This window comes from Oryzias melastigma, linkage group LG13, assembly GCF_002922805.2.
Source record: "Oryzias melastigma strain HK-1 linkage group LG13, ASM292280v2, whole genome shotgun sequence".
In the NCBI taxonomy this organism is placed as follows: Eukaryota; Metazoa; Chordata; class Actinopteri; order Beloniformes; family Adrianichthyidae; genus Oryzias; species Oryzias melastigma.
This window is the reverse complement of record NC_050524.1, coordinates 7,626,051-7,644,896: the sequence shown is the minus strand read 5'-3', so window position 1 is coordinate 7,644,896 and position 18,846 is coordinate 7,626,051. Positions and strand designations below refer to the sequence as shown.

The window sequence follows — 18,846 nt, the reverse complement described above, 5'->3', positions numbered from 1 at the left end:
TAGGAACTAAGTATTGCAAATTTTGAAGCCTCCCATGAGACTTCCCAGATCTAAGCTAACATTGAGCCCCAGCTGATGGGCAGTATGAGGAAGAGCAAATTTAATATGGCTTTGGTGGCGTAAAGGTCATTCCTTACTTGGTTGGTGAAAGTGAAGGTGAACGTGTTTGAGTTGTTTAGAAGGTATGGCTATAAAATGGCCTAAAAAAATGGTATTGAAGTGTTATAAGTCTAACTTATAGAGACAGTGGAACAAGTCTTAAAGAGAGATTTAAGGCAGCTACTATAATTGTTTCGTCATGCAGTTTAGGTCTTACAAGAAGGATTTATACTGTAAGATCAAACACCCAAATTGAGGATTTCCTGTATTATCCAAAATGCTTTAAAATGTTTATCGTCCAAGTCATATTTTCAGGGACTTACCAATCACTTTGCATAACTTATTTCTAAAATTGAAATAAACAGTACTCTTGGTTAAAAGTGCCCCATTTTAAATCAATTCAGTTTAATATTTAATCACTAGTTTGCAGTTGAGGTTATCTTAAGGTGCCACATAAAGACTAGAGACTAAATAGACCTCATCCACTGTTGTATTGTTTTCAGTATTGAGCGTGTACGTTCATTAAACCTTATTAAATACGTACTTAAAAATTAATGATTTAGTTCAAGGTGTACTTCCCACTTTATGACAGTGAGAGTAACTCAGCAGCCTCAGGAATCGTAACTCCTTACGTCTATTGAGGTACGGTAATATGCATCAAACCAACAAACTTACCTTAATTTAGCATCTACTTGAAATCTAAAACATAAATGATTTTTTTTTCTTTTATAGCTGCAAATAATTTTAAGCATTACGGGGTCAATAGTTGTGCAATTAAATGTTTTTGTTTCTATCCTTCATGTTCCTTAAATGTTTTTTTGTAAATAATTCTCAATTAAAATTCATCACAGGGTTTTTTAATCACAAAAGTAAAGGTTTAGTCCAAATTCCCTCACTACTCTTTTCAATGCTCTAGTATATAGGACGTTCACCCTTTTTTTTTTTTCAAGATGTTGGAATCTACAATGCCCTAGAAATTCCCCAAAAGTCTCTGTGAAATCTAGTGTTCATCGGTGGTTACTAGATTGGCAAATGTAGACCATAATGCATTGCATTTGAATAGTTTGTCATTTAGAAAAATAGGAAAATAAATTTATTTTTTGGCTCAGGAACAATGAGTGCAAACTATGTATATATTTTGACTTTACATATTTTAGTCTTTTGTATATTTACATTTAAATGTTATTTTATTCTTCTTTATATATTCTTTAAACAGCTGGAAAGCATCACACTTCAAAATTTCACCTGTTTGCTGTGTTTTTTATGTGCCTCAGACAGAAAATACACTAATATTAGGTTTCTTTTGCTTTGATTAAATTCTGCAATATTTCCCCATTTTTTTCCTCTTCCAACTGTGCCCTAATGCAACATTTCCAAGAGATCTTGCAAAGCGAAAAGGATCATCAAATTACTTTGAATCATCATTACACACGTAAGTGTGTTCCGTCAGCTGCAGGGAGACTGCGTTAGTTCCTGGCTAGTTTTTGACCCTGGCAGGATTTGGTGTGTCATTTGGCTCCTGCTTCCTGTCCACCCAGCTGCTCCGTCGCATCAGCGAATAGTAAACAATTAAGAGGAACAAATAATAAAACCCGAACCCTGAGTCACCAGTGGCGGAGATACGTCAGAACTAACCGTCATGAGCACATAGCGAGCTCATTCCCTGGGTAATAAAACATGGAAGTGGCCACCTGTGTGCTGATGGTCACTGTCTTTGCACGTAATTTATAACTTCAAGATATTCTGTTGCTTCTCTGACTCCCCCCACCTCCTCTATCCCATAAAACGGCTGATTTTTAATGTGACTTGACAATCGTTGAACACTCCAGTGAATATTCATCTGTGTGAAAACGAATCTTTTCTGTATCTGATCAGTTTTCAGTATTAGTCATCCTTGCAGAAGAAGTCCTCAAATGGTGAAGCAGACATTCATGATGTTAACTTAGCCTCATCTGTCCTGTATAAGTGTGATATATGGACTTTTAAGTTTGGTCTAAATCTGTATAATGTGACAGCTTTGCTTCTGTTTGCTATGTGGTTATCAAAGGAGGAACTTGTCTTTTATTTTTATGTTATTAGCCTTTTACAATTTCCTTTTTTCTGCTCCGCTCATCAGTTTGTGTACCCAATAGATCTGACATAACTTTGTTTGGCTCCGCTATCAAATCTGGAATTTTCCAACGGATTCGTTTTATTTTGTTTCGTATTGAGCTGTGCAACATGGAAATATTTGGATATTCCCCATCCTTTTTTCTTATGTTCCTTTCATTACCCTGGTACACATCGCATATCTGTCAAATTAAACCTTTTATGAAAATTTAAACAAATTAAACATTAAACAGTACAGCTTCTCAACCATGCAAAATAAGGTGTGTTTCCCCCTACATGATCATTATTAATGATAGATTATTAAAAAATAAAAATTAAAATAGCAAAAACACTAAAAAGAGAAACCACAAGTTAGAAAAGCTAATGGTAATCATGAAAAGTACATTTCAAAACACATCAAAGTATAATTTTCATGCGAGAAATAAGCAATTGGAAGCATAATTTTTGGCAAAAGGGACAATATAATTAAGCATTTTCTTCTTTCAATTTAGTCAATTATTTGCTCATTTAATGTTTCTTTCTATGCTGATGATACAACCACAGAGTTTGAGACATTCCTCGTGTTGTATTGGACAGATTTTCAAGCAATGGACTAAATCTGTACTATTGCTGCCTCCTCTGGCAATATTTTTACTTCATAGCTGCGTTTTTTTGAATATATTTTTAGCAACTTGCAAATCACCATCACCTATTGAATCCGATTAAAATGTTTTTTCTGTTATTAAATCGTCTCTCACAATTGGTTTTCACCTTTTTCAACACATAAAATGGCTTGGTAATCATGTTTGGAACAACAAAAGTACACTGTTAACTGGATGTCCAGTTATAACGAGATGACTGGATGGATGGGGGGTTGATGTCCACTGCTGTAAGTGGGGTAGTAGCAAACATAGTAGGAAGAAATATTTCAGTTTGCGCATCTTTTCATTGTGCAAATTTTTTAGTTTTTAAAATTAAAAATGTCAAGATGCATTCAGTGTATTTGATGCATCCTAGAGCCTTAGATTTATAAAACAGGAGTAAGAGATAAGAAAGATTTTATCTCCCAGTTTAATAATTATGCACTGATCCAGTACTTATGTCGGATATCGGCCCCAGAAGTGACTAAATAGCTCGATTGCGGTTAACCAAGCTCATAACTACTGGAGCTACTCTGTTCATCAAAGTTCTATACATTGTATTTACAGAGTTGTGACTTGTAGTAAGATTATGAAGTAAAATAAAGTCAGTTGTTTACAATATTGTAACATTGTCCATACTTTATTAGCCTTGGGAGTGTCTGTAAGTAAATGTTGTGGTAAGATAATGATGCAGATTTAACTCTCCTTTGAGAACTCTCAGTAGTACAGTAAAAGGAAAATACATTTTTCAAGCCAACTCTTAGTAAATGGTATATGATAAATGGCGTATACTTACAGAGCCCTTTACTAAATTCCTTGAAGGCCCAAAGCACTTTCCAGTCACGGTCCCGTTCCCCCATGCACACACACATTCACACACTGATGGTGGCTCCGCTGTCTTAACAAACACTGGCGCCAACCTATAACCACCAGGAGCAATGTGAGGTTCAGTGACTCTTTATAACATGGACAGACGGGGTGAGAACCGAACCTCTGATCAGTGATCAACCGTTCTACCTCCGCACCACGACTACCACACAATAAATTGTCTACAAAACCGTCCACATTAGGGCTGCAGGATATGAGGAAAACTTGCGATGTGCGATATTGGTGATCAATATTGCGATTACAATATTTCTTGGAATATATGAACAAATGGCAAATAAAAAACTTGATACATCATGTCCATTTACCTGCAATCGCTTTGGTTAAATAAGTCAACTTAACTTCCTAATGAACCACGTCAACATAAGAACTCTAACATAAAAGTACTCCATTCGGTCAAATGTGTACAAAACTACTCTGATATATGAAAGACTTGGTGTCATATATTTCCAGCCGGACAAAAGCCACAATTATTATTTTTTCCTTCATGAACACTTTTCATACAGTTGGTATTTCAATGTTTTGAAAAGGACGCTATCCATTTGTCACCACCAAATCTAAGTCTGACTGGTCAAAGTTGAACTGGTTTAACTTTTGACTTTGTGCTTTTGATTTCATGCTCAATAACTACGTGTTTTGTACATAGAGCTTATAAACTGAATTGAAGTTGCGTAGCGACGCATATGCGTTTATATAAACTGTTTATTGTAAGTGGTCTCCGGAACGTGCGTTTCTGAGCCAGGTGTGAACGTAGCATTAAGGGCTTAATTTGATTTGTTGAATACTTAAAGCTGCCATGAGATCCTTTAGCTCGTGTAAACACTTAGGGAAAAATGTATTGCAGTTTGTGTTGTCTTTTCCAATACGCATATCGTCCAGACTGATATAACAAAAACAATAAATTTGCGATTTAGTGTGCATTGTGTGTATATACATTGAATTATCAGGGAAAAGCTTAGACAGGAGGTGGTATAGCTTCTTTTGCCTATCTTCTTAGGTGAACAGAGCTAAATACATGAGTGAACCACGAAATCAGAAGTCTTCAGGATTCATTTTCAGTGAGAGTTTGTCTTGGTCACTGTATCCTTTGTCACCTTTTGGGTTCATGACTTTCATTGATAGAAATACTTGGTGCAGCCAAAAAAACGGAAGTTTGGCTTTCAAAACTTTAAAATCCCATCTCCATATTTGCAGATGATGCAATCTCTTCTTTAGGCCATAGCAACACAGAAGAGCTGAAGGCTTAACGTAGGCTTCCATAACACCTCCACAGTCAGACTCATCGCCTCCATGTTTCCAGGAACTCGTGTAAAGGGAGCCCCAAGCAACTGTTAAGTGCTGTACATGTCCATCCTTTTTTATTGGCCATTTGAGGCATTCAAGTTTGGAACTTCTTTAGATGTGTTTTTAAGTCCAAACAGAAAGAAAACATAACAACATGTTTTAATATATTTTTATATAATTAATTTGACTTAACAAACTGATATAATGAAAAAACTCATGTATATATAAAATGGATGGAATAGATAAAAAGAAAACTGCAATATTTAAAGACCCACTCCAATAAAACTTGTGTTTTTAACATTTTCTTTTAGTATTTTTCTTGTAATGGAAGACATGCATCAAAATAATTCAGTTTAAAACTGCATTTCTGAGTATTTCTGTATTAAAATCATGATGGACCAGAAGCAGACTAAAACCCTTTGTTTTTAAAAGTTCAGATTTGTGACACAGCAGCCGCCATGAGTGGACCTAAGTCTCCTTGGTCCTCTCCAATTCTAAATCCTCCTCTTGCAGACAAATAGATCCACGAAATTCTTCATTTTCCTCATTTGATGCTGGCATTTGACACAAAGCCATACGTCTGACTAACTTTAATTTTGCTCGCCATTTATTTGCTATGCTAAGGTTAGCTTGGGTTTGGGAGGAGCTCTAAGCTAGCGGGAGCTAGTGTAAACAAAGGAACGCTGGGATTTTAACAGTCCCACCCACAACCCAAAATTCAATTTTCTATTGAACCACTGACGATGTGTAGAGAGCATGTCTTAAAAATGACACAGGCTTTTTATTTTGGTGGAAAAACAGCATAATCCTCAATAAAAGACCACTGGGAATGCGTTTACAATAAGAACATATAGTTGAAGTGGGACTTTATAGACAGAGAAGTGTCTGTGCTGTTCAAGCCAACTATTTATAATTTATTTTACTTGGTTCTTTTAGACCTTTTTATTAATACTACATATTTTTCTTGGGAACCTTTGACTTTCACAGTGTAAAACAAAAAGCAATCTTATATAGAGGATTCTGGTGTACTATCGACTCAGCCGTTTGCGTGATGCAGGGGATTCATTAACTTGACACTGGCTGATCTGGTAAACAGCACTGTCACTTTAAGGAGCGACCCATTTAGAGAAAATGAGGAAGGACGTTGCTGGCGTAACGCACTTGCAAGCAGGAGGTTTATGGTGTCACTATAAAAATAAAGTCTTTGTTGTGATTGAGAGTTTACTGCTCTGTTATCTTAAAAAAGAGGAAAAAACTCAAAGCTGCTGTTGCCTTCAGTGCTGGAGCTCAGCAAGTGAACTCCCACTACCTCATCTTTTCATTGATCGGAGTATTAGGAGGATGTATGGCATGTTGCTCTGTGAATGGAAGAGAGAGCCACGCCGAGCATGAGGGGGAGCGTGAGCAGCAAGAGAGAGGGAGGCAGAGGGACTCGAGCATAGTCGTGGATGTGAGCCTCAGAAGCTGCGTGGGTCGTTCGGCTTGCTCACGCCATTATTGTTGTTGTTGTGAATAAGACAGACAAAGGATTCCCCACGCTGTGGACCCCTTACATCTTTGTCGGCTCAGCAAAGCCATGATCACACCCTGATGGAATGCTATTGAAATGAGCCATATCAAGGAGCACAGCAGGCGTTAACTGAGCTGGCACACAAGTCAGTAACAAAGGCAAGAAGGATACAGAATAGCAAACTGAGGCAACATCCAAAATTCTTGTCATTTTTGGTCCTGTTTTCTCGGGTTCATCCGTGTCCTTTTCCGAAGAGTGGCCACTGCTGATAAGGTTTCAGATCCTTCTGTGAAGGTTTGGCATGGACATTGCTGTTGCTTATTTGTTGAAGGGGTTGCTGTGGATACGAACGGCAGGGAGGCTGCACTGAAGCCAGAGGCAGGAGTGAACAAGCTGCCTGCTGCAGAGTGTGCCGCTATTGGAGCAGATGCGGCTGAATGCAGGCTAAGCAAACATGAGATTCATGCCACGCTCTCCGTGAAGCTCCATCCAGTGCAGAAAAGACCAAGCCCCCTTGTTGCTCTTCCCCGTCCATGTCGCCAGTCTCTCCCCGGACTTTAATGCTGGAGTTGATGGAAGCAGGGAAGCAAGATGTGTTAGCATCGCAGGTCATGTGATTCCTCATGAGAGCTGGATGGAGTGGTGGAGGGTCTGGCTGACCCTGGAGCATCATTTTCCTGCCTGTGACTGTGTGAATAGTGGCGCTTGAATGATAAAAAGCAATGCGGGCAACAGTAAGTAGCATATTTTATTTTTTCCCCCTGTTTTTTAAAATTTCCCCTAATCATGTTAATTTAGATTTTTTTGTTTTTCATTTTATTTTTTCTCTACAAACAATTTGTAAAGAAAAAATAACCAAAAACACAGCCGAAAGTGTCCAAACTTTAATTAGACTCCGTTGCCCCTCCCACCACCGCCATCACATTACACACACAGCTGACGCAGCTTGTGTGGGTTCGTAGGAACATGCGAGACTGTGTGTGGCAGTCAAAGGGCTCCTTCCTGTCTTTGCCGAGCGCATGAATGGGAGCACTGTGAGCGATGGAGGTGCTGATGATTTCAGTGTTTGAAGACAGCCATAGCCAAAGCCCTCTGCCAGAGGAGAGTAGATTCTATGACAGCGACTTCCACAAGAGCGAGGTATCTAGTGCCCACACAGTTCCAGGAAACAAAAAACCTATTCAAGCTTGTTTTTTAAGCCTGTAATAATAGAAAAAAAGACTTAAGGATAATTGCTTTTAATAGGATTTACAAGTCGTAGGATTTTAATGATTTAGACTAATTGTTTGGTTAATTTAAAATAACTTTATTTATGTTTTGTATTTTATTTTATTATTGTTGGACAGAGTTCAGTAAAATTGTGTTTTTTGACAAGTTGATCACATTTGCATGTGTTTTCACTCTTTTTTTAGTCTGTATTTGTTCAGTCCTTTATGATCAGGCTATGACTCATTGTAATGTCCTTTGCAGCCTGTAGCTTCCACGAAATCTGACCTCAGTCCAGCTGTTCATTGTGAATTTTTTCAAACAACATATTGTTTATTTGATGTGCTTAATTTTTAAATGTAAATAAGTATTTGACATTGGTGTAAATACTTTGAATCTTGTTGAGAAAACAAGAAATCATATTTGCTGTTGTCATATTTTGATGTTTAGTTGAGCGCTTTACATTTTTATTATGGTCTGTTTGTATCCAAAATTTGTTTGTATTGACGGTGAATGTTTATCTACAGATTGTGGATTTTGTTATTCTGACTTATCTGTTTTTAGTTCATCTGTTTTACATACTTTCAGGCTTCCAAAATATTTAACAGGATTCTTTGACAAGCTATTTGTGATTTGTAAATGTATTTACGGTACATAAATGCAGTCCAAAAACAGATTGTAGCCGTGGACAGCGATCATCAAGAGCAGTAGAATCCAGTATAGCTAATGGATCTGCGTTTACAGCCTTGTTTCTAGGCACCACACTTGACTTGCTTTCGAAGAAGTCCATTTACTCTCTGATCTTTTCTCTGATAAACGTGACAAGTTGTTCCACTTTTTTTTAATGCAACAATTTGCTTTCCCCCACGATTTATTTTAAACCTTGAGATTTGTTTTTTTTTGTTTGGGTCACGGTTTGGTTTCAGTTTGATGTATGAGTTGTGTATTCTCCAAAACGACAACAACAAATGATACATTTGGAAAAATCCTTCTTTTGTTCGCTATTAAGCAAATAATGAAGAGAAACCATTCAGTTGTCTCACACTAAGCCTGGCGTAATGTAGTAAAACAATAAATAAATCCTTCTTAAATTGAGCGCAACAATCGTTTGAGACTTTCAATGTAAACTTAATAAACCCTCGATTTGGTTCAAATAGTGTACAGTTCTGTTTTAAATCAAAAATTGTGACATTTCTAACATATAAATGTTTAAGTTTGTTGTGTTCAATTCAAATTTGTTGAAAATTAAACTTCTTATGTCATTTTTTCCAGGTAATCCTGGTGCAGGTAAACCCAGGTGAGGCCTTCACTATTCGACGAGAGGATGGTCAGTTTCAATGTATCACAGGTAAGACGGCTGATAGAAGTGTGTGTGTGGGAGGAGGAAGCATCTGTTGTTGTTCTGACAACATTCAGCTGTTTACATAGTATGTGCTCGATTTGGCAATTAGGTAAAGAGACAAGGAAGACAAAATAAAGGTTTTAGATTTCATCTAATTTTGATGTGTTTTGTTTGTTTAAACACCTGTTGTCTGGGCTCTGCATTTATTCAAAATATTGATAGAAATATTAAACGCTGTCTGTGCTTGTAATCTGCTTAATGATAAACTTTGAGAAGTTTGGAGTCTTTTTTTATTTGGGATGCTTTTAAAACTACATTTGTGTTGAAATTTAACATTTTAGGAGATCAGTATAATCTACAGTGGTGTTTTAGTCTTAGTATAAGTCTGGAACTGACTTTTCAGTTGTTCATTCACGCATAATTGTAACAACAGCATTATTTTTTTCTGATCTGACTTAATTGAAAGCAAAAGCAGACATGACAGATGACAACAAAAGTTGACAGGTTCTCATATTGATTTCTACTGTTATTAAAAAAACAAGCGGTCGCAAAATAAAAGAAACAGTAGCAGTAAATTTCATTCAATAAACTGCAGTAAATTCTTCAGAATGAAGCTGTATGCAGGCCTTAATAAATTAAATGTGACTGATTAGGATATATGCATTTATACATGTGACCCCGTTAAGTTTTAATGGTGTCTAACATCCTAAAACAGATAAAACTAAGTTGTAAACTTAGCTAATTTGATGAGAACCCTTTTTAAGATTGATAAACTTAATAGAGACTTTGAAATAATACAATATTAATTAGTCTGATAAATTATTATGGTAATGATTGTAGGTGTTATAGAACATTTAACAAATCATGATAATATGGTTTGCTTCATGGCAATAAAACAGCTCTTTCTTTTTTTTACTAAACAAATGCTAATTTGAATTTGAAATGAATGTATTTATCACTGAAACCCAGATGATGAAAAATGACTGTTTAATGACTTGTTTTGTTATCTCGTGTTCCCACTGTGCTAGTTGAGAAATTAGCAACAAAAAGTGTCACATTGAATAACAGTTATGCAATTCTGGTTGTTTCTGAATAATCTCATTTTTATCTAAGAATAATCCTATGAAAATAGATTTTTGCCTTTAGTTTTTAATGGTAACTTTCTAAATGACTCTTAGAGTTTGAAAGTTCTGACCAGTAAATGAATAATCATGTTTAGTCTTTTGTTCTGTTTCTGTCATTATTGTGTTTAACTACTTAAATTGAAGTGGAAAGTAGTGTTTGAAAAAAATCTCTTCATTTGTAAGACTGATCTTTTTTTTCTGTAAAAGCTTGACATAAACTCTAAATATATCCATATGAAAGATTGAAATAAATAGCTACTGTAGTTATAGATGTTTTCAATTATACTTTTTTTTGCTTTTGGCCATCAGCTATGATAACTGGTATTTTTGGTTGAGAATTTTATTTTACGTTTTTAAATAAAGTTTTGCAAGTTATTGTAATCAGAGATTTCCCCCGTTTAAGATTTATTACTCTGGTTTATGTATTATAACCTGAAAAGGGATTCAAAGCGTAATCGTGTGTATTAGGGGTTATTTCTTTAGCAAAAAATGTTTTTTATGTATGTCTAGGCCAATTTATGTCTTCGAACAACAGGAGAATTCAAACATATTTTAAAAAACTAGCCATAATAAAATACGGTACATTAAAAATGCCTTGAAAAAAAGCAAAGGATAAACTCTGATTATTTCTTTCTTTCCTTAACCACAATTGTTCAATTTATTTAACCAAAAATACTTGCAGTTTGTTGGTCCATTGATTTAAAAAGCAAATAAAATGAGTTACAAATGGTTCTTTGTATGCTAGCATGCTAGTATGTTAGCAACAATGCGCTAAAACAACAGATTCAGCCTCAAACCTTCATGATTAACAAATGGAGGTGTAAACTGTTTACAGTCAGATTTATTTTACTAAACTTTCTTAAATTCCTCTTAATCAACCATTTAGGTAAGTTGTGGCCAAGTTTGCGACAGAAAAACTCCCAAAGAAGGAATAAGACTGAACTTTAGATCCACCCTAGTCTTTAATTCCGCCTTGCTTGTTTGAACATCGATTATGATGATGACTCGCTGCAGCCTAATTGGACTTCATCCTTCCTTCTGACTGCTGCTCATTTTGTTAGACTGACAGTAACCAAAACGGAGAGTGCGCGGATTATCTACCATAATGTGAAATAAACGTATGTCATAATTACAGTGTGTAGCGGTGGAGGAAGGCCAGAAAGCCTTTTTCTTTTGGAGTTGGATGGCCTCATTCTTATTTATCCTGATGGCAGTTATTTTCTTTTCGACAGTTCTCTGTTATTGTGTCGGCTTTGTAAAAGCTCTTCTATACTGTTGACAGCATGAATGGACGAGTGGTAGATCATAACTGTAAATGTTTGGATGAGTTTAAGCTGCTTTTCGGGAAGACTTTTTTTGTTCATTACTTTTTGTTTACAGAGTAACTTTAATGAAAATTGTTTTTTTTTACATTTTCTTGTGGCATTTTTCTTAATGATGGAGGATATATACAAAGAAAATTAGGCTTAAAAGTGCATTTCTCAGTATTTCTATGTCCAAATCGTGCATAATTAATTAACAGACAAAAAAAAGGTAGAAAATACAATGAATCTCCCTGTTTTAATAGATGCATGTACGTCTTCTTTTTCCTCATTTGGTACCTGGTTCAATAAAGTCTGATAAGTTTAAGTTGGTGGTGTGAGAGACTGTAAGCTTGCAGGAGAGCATGTAAACAGAGAGCTCTCATTAATGCTGAGTCGAAGTATCCCACCCACAACTCTGAGGTGAATTTCTAATGAACTGCTTTGCAGAAACTGTTCTACAAAGCGACACAGGGTTTAAAAAAAAAAAAAAACCTAGGCTAAAAACGTCATAATCATAATTAGAAGGTCACTAGGAGCGCTTTAAAAATAGATCAAAAGATGATTGTAGCGGGACTTTAATAGATCATTGACTTTGCTTTGTCCTCACAGCCACACAAACTGTCAATTTGATTAAACAAAAGAAAAAAAATGAAATGAGTGAGTTTGAACTATGCTGTGAAACTACTTGAAGTGAAATCAAAGGTCATTTATTTTGTTGAGACTAGTTTTTAGTATCTTCTTGATAAGAGATTGATGTACCTTTTTCTGCTTTTTTTTTTTTTAAACCTATGAGTTACGGCGTAAAGAAAAACCAGCATTGTATGACAAAGCAGTAAAAGGAGAAGTAGAAGGTGATGCTGCACAGATAGGATTCTGACAGTTGGCTCACTGTGGGGACACTCCAGCCAGCTCTCAGTGACTGAGCTCCCACACCAGCCTTCTATATGAACTAAACTTCCTAATAGGTAGAAGGAATACATAGTTTTTCCATCAGAGAAGATACATGGAACTAAAAGGTGCCACATAGATCAGTGTGACTGCTACTAACTGGCCTGTCACAGGGTGCACTCATCTCTCTGTGACGTGGATAGAGGGATGACTCACCGCTTGCTTTGCAAGGAGGGAGGAAGAAGAGCGTGTGGGTTTGTTTGTGAGTGCGGGCGAGCACATATGTGCGTATGCGGTTGGTTGATTTTTAGCTTGTTTTGGGAGCAGAATATCCCTTTTCATTTGCAAGTTTTTGCATAAATAAAAGTTACCGTCTTTAGGACCGCTCCACTCTCAACTGACAAAATAATCCAAGTGGAAATCTTGATTGATCTAGTTTGCATGTAAGGGAGATGTGGCTTTTTACATTTGGTACTTTTTTATTTTTGAACTTGTAAATATTAGTCTTTTAAATCTGATTTTTTTTTTTTAGTTTGACAGACGTTCACTTTATGTATTTTGAAGTTGGTCGCTTCTGGAAAAAAAGAGATAATTTCTATCTAGTGTCCTTCTCGTCACTGCTGTCCTTCCCTTAAAGGGAGCTTTGAACATGAGTGGACATGCCGTTATGTTTTCCGCCTGAGCACTCACTTTGTTTACCTCCTTCAGAATCTACCACATGGATTCAGATATAAAGACTGTATCACTGGCATCCCACGCCAGCTGATAAGTTAGGTGACTGATGAGGCAAGTTCTCTTCTGGATCAGTGGAGGAGTGATTAGATCCACTTTTTTTTCTGTCAGTGTTAGGCTCCTTGTGATTCAGCCTTACACCGACTGATTCATTTTCCTGGAAGAAATCATTGTCTAGTTCAAGGGTTGCAACCTTTAACGCTAAAAGAGCCATTTAGTCTAGTTTCTTACAGACCAGAACCAACCAAGAGCCACAAAGTCCCGTTTTATTGTTTAAAAATTTACAATATTTATGCCTTTTTTTTGACAACTAAGCATTTATTTATAAATTTAATTTTTAAATATTACAATAATTGAATTACAACATTGTCTATATGTTTATATATATAACAGTTGTAACTTTTTTTTTACTTTTGACAGCAGCACACACTAGTTCCTTTCAAAATAAAACCCATCCTGTCTCAAATAATATTTTTTATCATTAGGATTTTAATGTTTTTTTTCTTTTAATCTCAAAAATAAACATTTTAGAAGAAAATATTTATATATATAAAAAAACTCAAAACTTTTTGATTAACCTGAGCTTTTTATAGAAAACAAATAACTCTAAATCATTTTAAACCACATTTATTCAAAACTTTAACCACTTTAGTGTAATTTACCAAAGTAAAAAAAAAAACTTTTAGAGACTTTTATTTGACAAACTATAAATTAAAAATACACATTTAAAGAACATTTCTACAGAATTTCTGATGGTAAATTAAACTTTTTTTGCTTTGATGCTTGACATGTTAAAATTCTAAACAGAAATGACAAAACTAAACTAACTAATCTCTTATTTATCCAATTGTTAGCATTTTTCATTAAAGCTAAAGAGCTACAATAGAGATAAAAGAGTTGCAACATTTTTTTAGAAGACCAAAAGTTATTAAGTTATTATTAATACCAGGGTTCATTGATTTAAACTTAGAGTACATTTCTGAGGTGCTTTGCACTCTGACATGAGGATATATCTACACTTTCTGTAGCCTGTTCTTATCTATAACATCTTAAGCCGTAGATGTATTATTTGTCAGTTAAAAAAACAAGCCCAAAGTGATCTAGACTTGCTACATCCTCATAAACCTTTAGACAATGTACATTTTTATTTGTAGGTGGCACTTTTTTATGTACAAAATCCTACAAAAACACACACACACAAAAAAAAAAAAACGATTTCTGATTGTGGTAAGTCAATTTCTCGGAGAGATCCTATGCTGAACTATTTTTACCGTAGGTTTTGTTTTGCTTTTCTTTTACTTGAGGGTTCCTATGAACTAAATATAGTGATATAATCCATTGTCGCGCTTCCTTCCCTCTTAGTGATAATCTGTTTGAGCTGCATTGCTACCTTGAAGCACATAACTCTTTGTTCTGGAGCAGTGTAGTGCTTCCTATGCATCAAGGGTAGCACCTAGCAGCCACTGAAAACATTGTTCTGCACTGGACTACACTGCATTCCTTAAGGGTTTTTTTTTTCTTCTAATTTTTAGAGGTATTTAGACCAAGATATTTACATTTCAATTTATTTAAACTTGCACACTCTGTTAAAATAACTTTTTAACATCTTTATGGATTGTAAACTTGTATCTTTTTAGCCTAATGGGTACATCACCTTCCCGAAATTTCAACACAACAAATTTATAGATGGTATTTATCTGAAGTACATAACATAGACGTTCCTTATCTGAAGTACGTGGGCTTCTCGTAAAGAGCAAGCGTCACTACCCATGGTCACAGCAACACTTACTCAAGAGCCTCTCAGACAAGTCGGAACCGCAGACCAAATATCTAGCATTCCAAAATATTTTGGAGGATCAAGTTAGTGAAGGCTCAGCTCAAGAGGACTTGCATTTTGAAATGCAGAGACAAAGTAGATATTCCTTTAGTCTTTATTTAGAGTTTGTATGTTACTTTTTTTGGTTTAGTCTTGAGCATGCTTTTTTTCATGTCACTGTTTACAGCTTTCCAAAAGTAAAAAATTTTTTGGAAAACAGAAATAGTTTGGTTTTGCCGGTGATTAATTTCATGGTTGAGTTTATTACTGACCAAAAATTCTCATACAGCTAACTAACTTAGAATGTTTTCAGATTATAAGTAAAGGTTTCTAAATTCTATTTGGTATCAACAAGTCCAGCTGAGGGTTGAATGAACCGCCACTAGTGAAGGACGGGACGGTGCATCTTTTCCTTGCGCTTAATCTCATCAGTATCTTCCAGGCACATGAGATAAAGACATAGTTAACGCACATTTTGGAGACTTTTCCTGATATTTGTGTTTTTGAATCCATGATAATTTCACAACAGAATGTAAATGTCTGTCACCAACAGGCTATGCAGTCATCTCCAACTGCTACAACTAAAAATGCTGTAAAATCCAAAGTCAATTTTATTTTGGGAAGAAAGAATGCACGATGGCTTAGACCCGCCAAAAAAAGTTAGAGAAATAAAGCTACAAATAACAAACAATAAAAGAGCAAATAAAAAAAAATGATGCAAATGAAAAAAAAAACCCAACACAAATGGATTATCTGGGAGGGTTTTGCCAATGCACCAGATTGGAAGTGGAACATTGTTTTAACTCTGTGTTCCAGGCTCTTAGTACCTGTTGTAAGATGTGTTTGTTTGGGGTACGCACTGCTCTGGAGTGAGACCATACGGTGGTACATGGAACTGGGTTTTGCTGCACGTTAGAGTAAAGCTACAGAACTAGATTCTCATCTCGTTGGTGGTCTCTCTGCACACTTTCTCCGTGTTAGCTGAAGCGAACAATGAGCCGGCATCCTCCAGTTTACCTTCAAACCTGAGGCTACGTGGCCTAACCTAATAACACATCAACAAGTACACACTGAACAGTAAGCCTATATAAGACAAAAGTATTAATAAAAGTTCTGTGCTTACCTATTGTATGAAGATGAGTCATGCAGAAAAAGAAGTGTTTGTAATATAATTCAAAATGATGGCGGAATAAGGGTTTGTTTACTAGTATCTACTATATAAATGGCGAGTTATCACATGAACCTACGCGAGTTTGGAGTCTCGCGAGGTTGGCAGCAGACCCTGTGACTGCAGCAGAACCGCAGCCAATGTGAGTCATCTGCCGTAGCTAGACCGCACTGGACACCACACTGGAGCCCGACTGGATCCAGTGTGAGCCTGTAGTTGGATACATTTTCTGAAAAATCATTTTCAGAAAAAATTTTTAGACTGAAATCAAACTGGAGAATCTAAAGACGTAGCGCGGGCTGATGCTTCCAGCTTTATTATCGGTACTCAAGTTGAAATGATTTGGATTGACAGGTAATTTTAACCCAACAAAAACGACATTAACATTTTTTCTTTCTAAACATATCTTCTCCAAAGTCATAAAAATAGGAACACAAACTGTGTTGTAAATGATTTTTCATCACCTGTATTGGAACATTATTCCAAAATAAGACCCTTGTGCACAACTGTGAAAATGATTTACTCATCCACAGCTTCCTTTCACAAATCAAGCTCGCTACATATGGTTCACATAATTGGACCGCACACACCAGCCGCATTAAGACTCTCCTTTTATACTCACCTCCCCCACCTAACGCCAAGGATATGCACACAAACATGTGCTTGCAGACTGTTCACTCACAGCTTCTGCTGTAAGAAGCTTTGAGAATGACTGCGCTGGAGGCTCTTTGTGCCGGTGCTTTTTTTAACCAGACTAAAGAGTAAGGAAGTGTGAGAAGTGTGCTAAAAGAAGGTGAGAAAAGATGAAAACAGATGTTTTAATAAAGCCTCCTCCGTTTAGACTCGGCATCACATAAAAGATGATTCTATTTCAGGGCGACTGTTTTTGCTTTTCGGGATTTAAATTACCGTGTCTGAGCTTGGAAGATTTAGTTTTTACAGACAGGAACTTGGGAGGAAGCGGAGGTTTTAGAGTACATTTTTTATTTCTTAAACAGACTCCAATAATTCATTATTTTAAAAAAATGGGCCCCTGCAGTTGTGGCCTCTGTCTTGCTCTGGTTGAGTCTGGCTCGGAGCCGAAGCCGCAGCAGGCTGTGATGTTTTGTAATAAGCACAAGCATGAGGTTACTGATTCCCTTCCTTCCTGTAAACATCAGTCATTCCAGTGGGATTGTAGGAACCATGCGGCTGACTGACTTGACATCTCGGGGAAATCATAGTTTACTAACATCTTGGAAAAAAATAGCTGTTCTTATTAAAGTCTTCCGTTGTTTGCTTCTTCTCGGCTTCCTCCTGTGGGCTCTGGTTTAAACAGATCAACATGAAAAGTGTTTCCTATTTTCCCGGCTCCGTCTGAGTGTAGGGAGGATTGGCAAGTTGCTGGATGCTAACTGGCATATTTTGGATAAGCAGCCTGGCCGAGGGCAAGTGTACTCATGCATGGCTGCGTAATCTGCTCATAGAATGTTAAGCTTACTGCAAATTATTGCCCCTCTAATTGATGAAGGACGTTTCCTGCCCTGGAAGAAAACGGTGGCGTGCTGAAATGGTAGAGTTCGCCAGATTGTCATCAAAAAAAAAAAAAAAATCAAAGACCCACTTCGCTGAAAATTGATGTTTTTAACATGTTCTTGTGGCATTTTACTCATGATGGAGAACATATAAAAAGAAAATTAAGCATGAAATTGCGTTTCTGACTATTTTTGTATTCAAGCTATTGTGAATCCGGAGCAGATGAAAAAATTGCGCCACATATTTTGATGCATCCAATTGTAGACTAATAGATCCAAGTATGTCTTTATTTTCCTTTTCCAAGCTAGTATCTCATTCAAAACTTTTTCTACATATATAGAACAATTTAAGACTAAGACCCAGTCATTATTGGTGACGTCATAGACGTAAGTGACGTCCGAAATATTAGACTTTTTTTTTTTATAACTCTGGTTGGAGGGCTAAATGAAGGGGGAGGGAGAAGGGGGGAATTCTGATTGGGCCTAAAACTACATTCTGAATATTTCTGTATTGAAATCATGATGGATCAAGAGCTTTTTTGTGTTTTTTTTTTTTTTTTTTCATGTTTTTATTTTTTTGTTCTACGCTAATGTTAGCTTGTGAAGGTCTGTGAGTAAACAAAGGAATTCATGTTGGGATATCAACATAGGGTTATATCTGCGCCAGCTGTCCCACCTACAACCCAGAGGCAAATTTCCAATGAGTTCCTACTACTTTACAGAAAATATGTTTTTAAAAATAACTCAGGCTCTTTAGATTTTTGATAAAAATTGTATAATCATGATTAAAAGACCACTGGGAATGCTTTTACAAAAGATAAAAATATAGTTGAGAGGGACTTAAATCTATAATCGTTTTGTGGTACCTCCAACAGGACATATAATATCTATTGTTTATTATGGTTTTACTCTGTTCTTACCTTCATTTTTACCTCTTTCTGGTAATCCAGGTGCTTTATTAAGAGCATGTTTTTGATCTTTTATTTCAGTCTCCCACCTAAAGTCAAGGACTCATTTGTACAACAGATTAAACCTGACAGTGTGCTTGGATTCCTGCCAGTATTTTAACACGAAGCCTGCTAAATTTCCTCAGTCTGCAGTGTACCTCATCAGACCTGTGTGAACTCCAAGACCTTCTTTTTTTTACTTTATGAGATGGATTATTTCTCAGTGTGGACTCACAACCTTAGCACATCTTTGTATGAATGTGTACAGCTTGTATCTGGCCTTCTCCCTTGTGTGTGT

General features: G+C 36.2%; 1 protein-coding gene across 6 annotated transcripts in view; it reads left to right on the top strand.

Moving 5' to 3' along the window:
* Positions 1-18,846, top strand: part of fndc3a (fibronectin type III domain containing 3A) — a 63,657-nt gene that overhangs the window by 12,627 nt on the left and 32,184 nt on the right. For 4 of the 6 annotated variants that reach the window (XM_024276987.2, XM_024276986.2, XM_024276984.2 and 1 more), the window contains exon 3: positions 8,986-9,061. In XM_024276987.2, the coding sequence (XP_024132755.1) occupies positions 8,986-9,061 (76 nt within the window). Of the gene's footprint in view, positions 1-6,452; positions 7,242-7,533; positions 7,648-8,985; positions 9,062-18,846 lie in introns of those variants that run through there. The other 2 variants (XM_024276990.2, XM_024276988.2) reach the window with 2 other exon arrangements.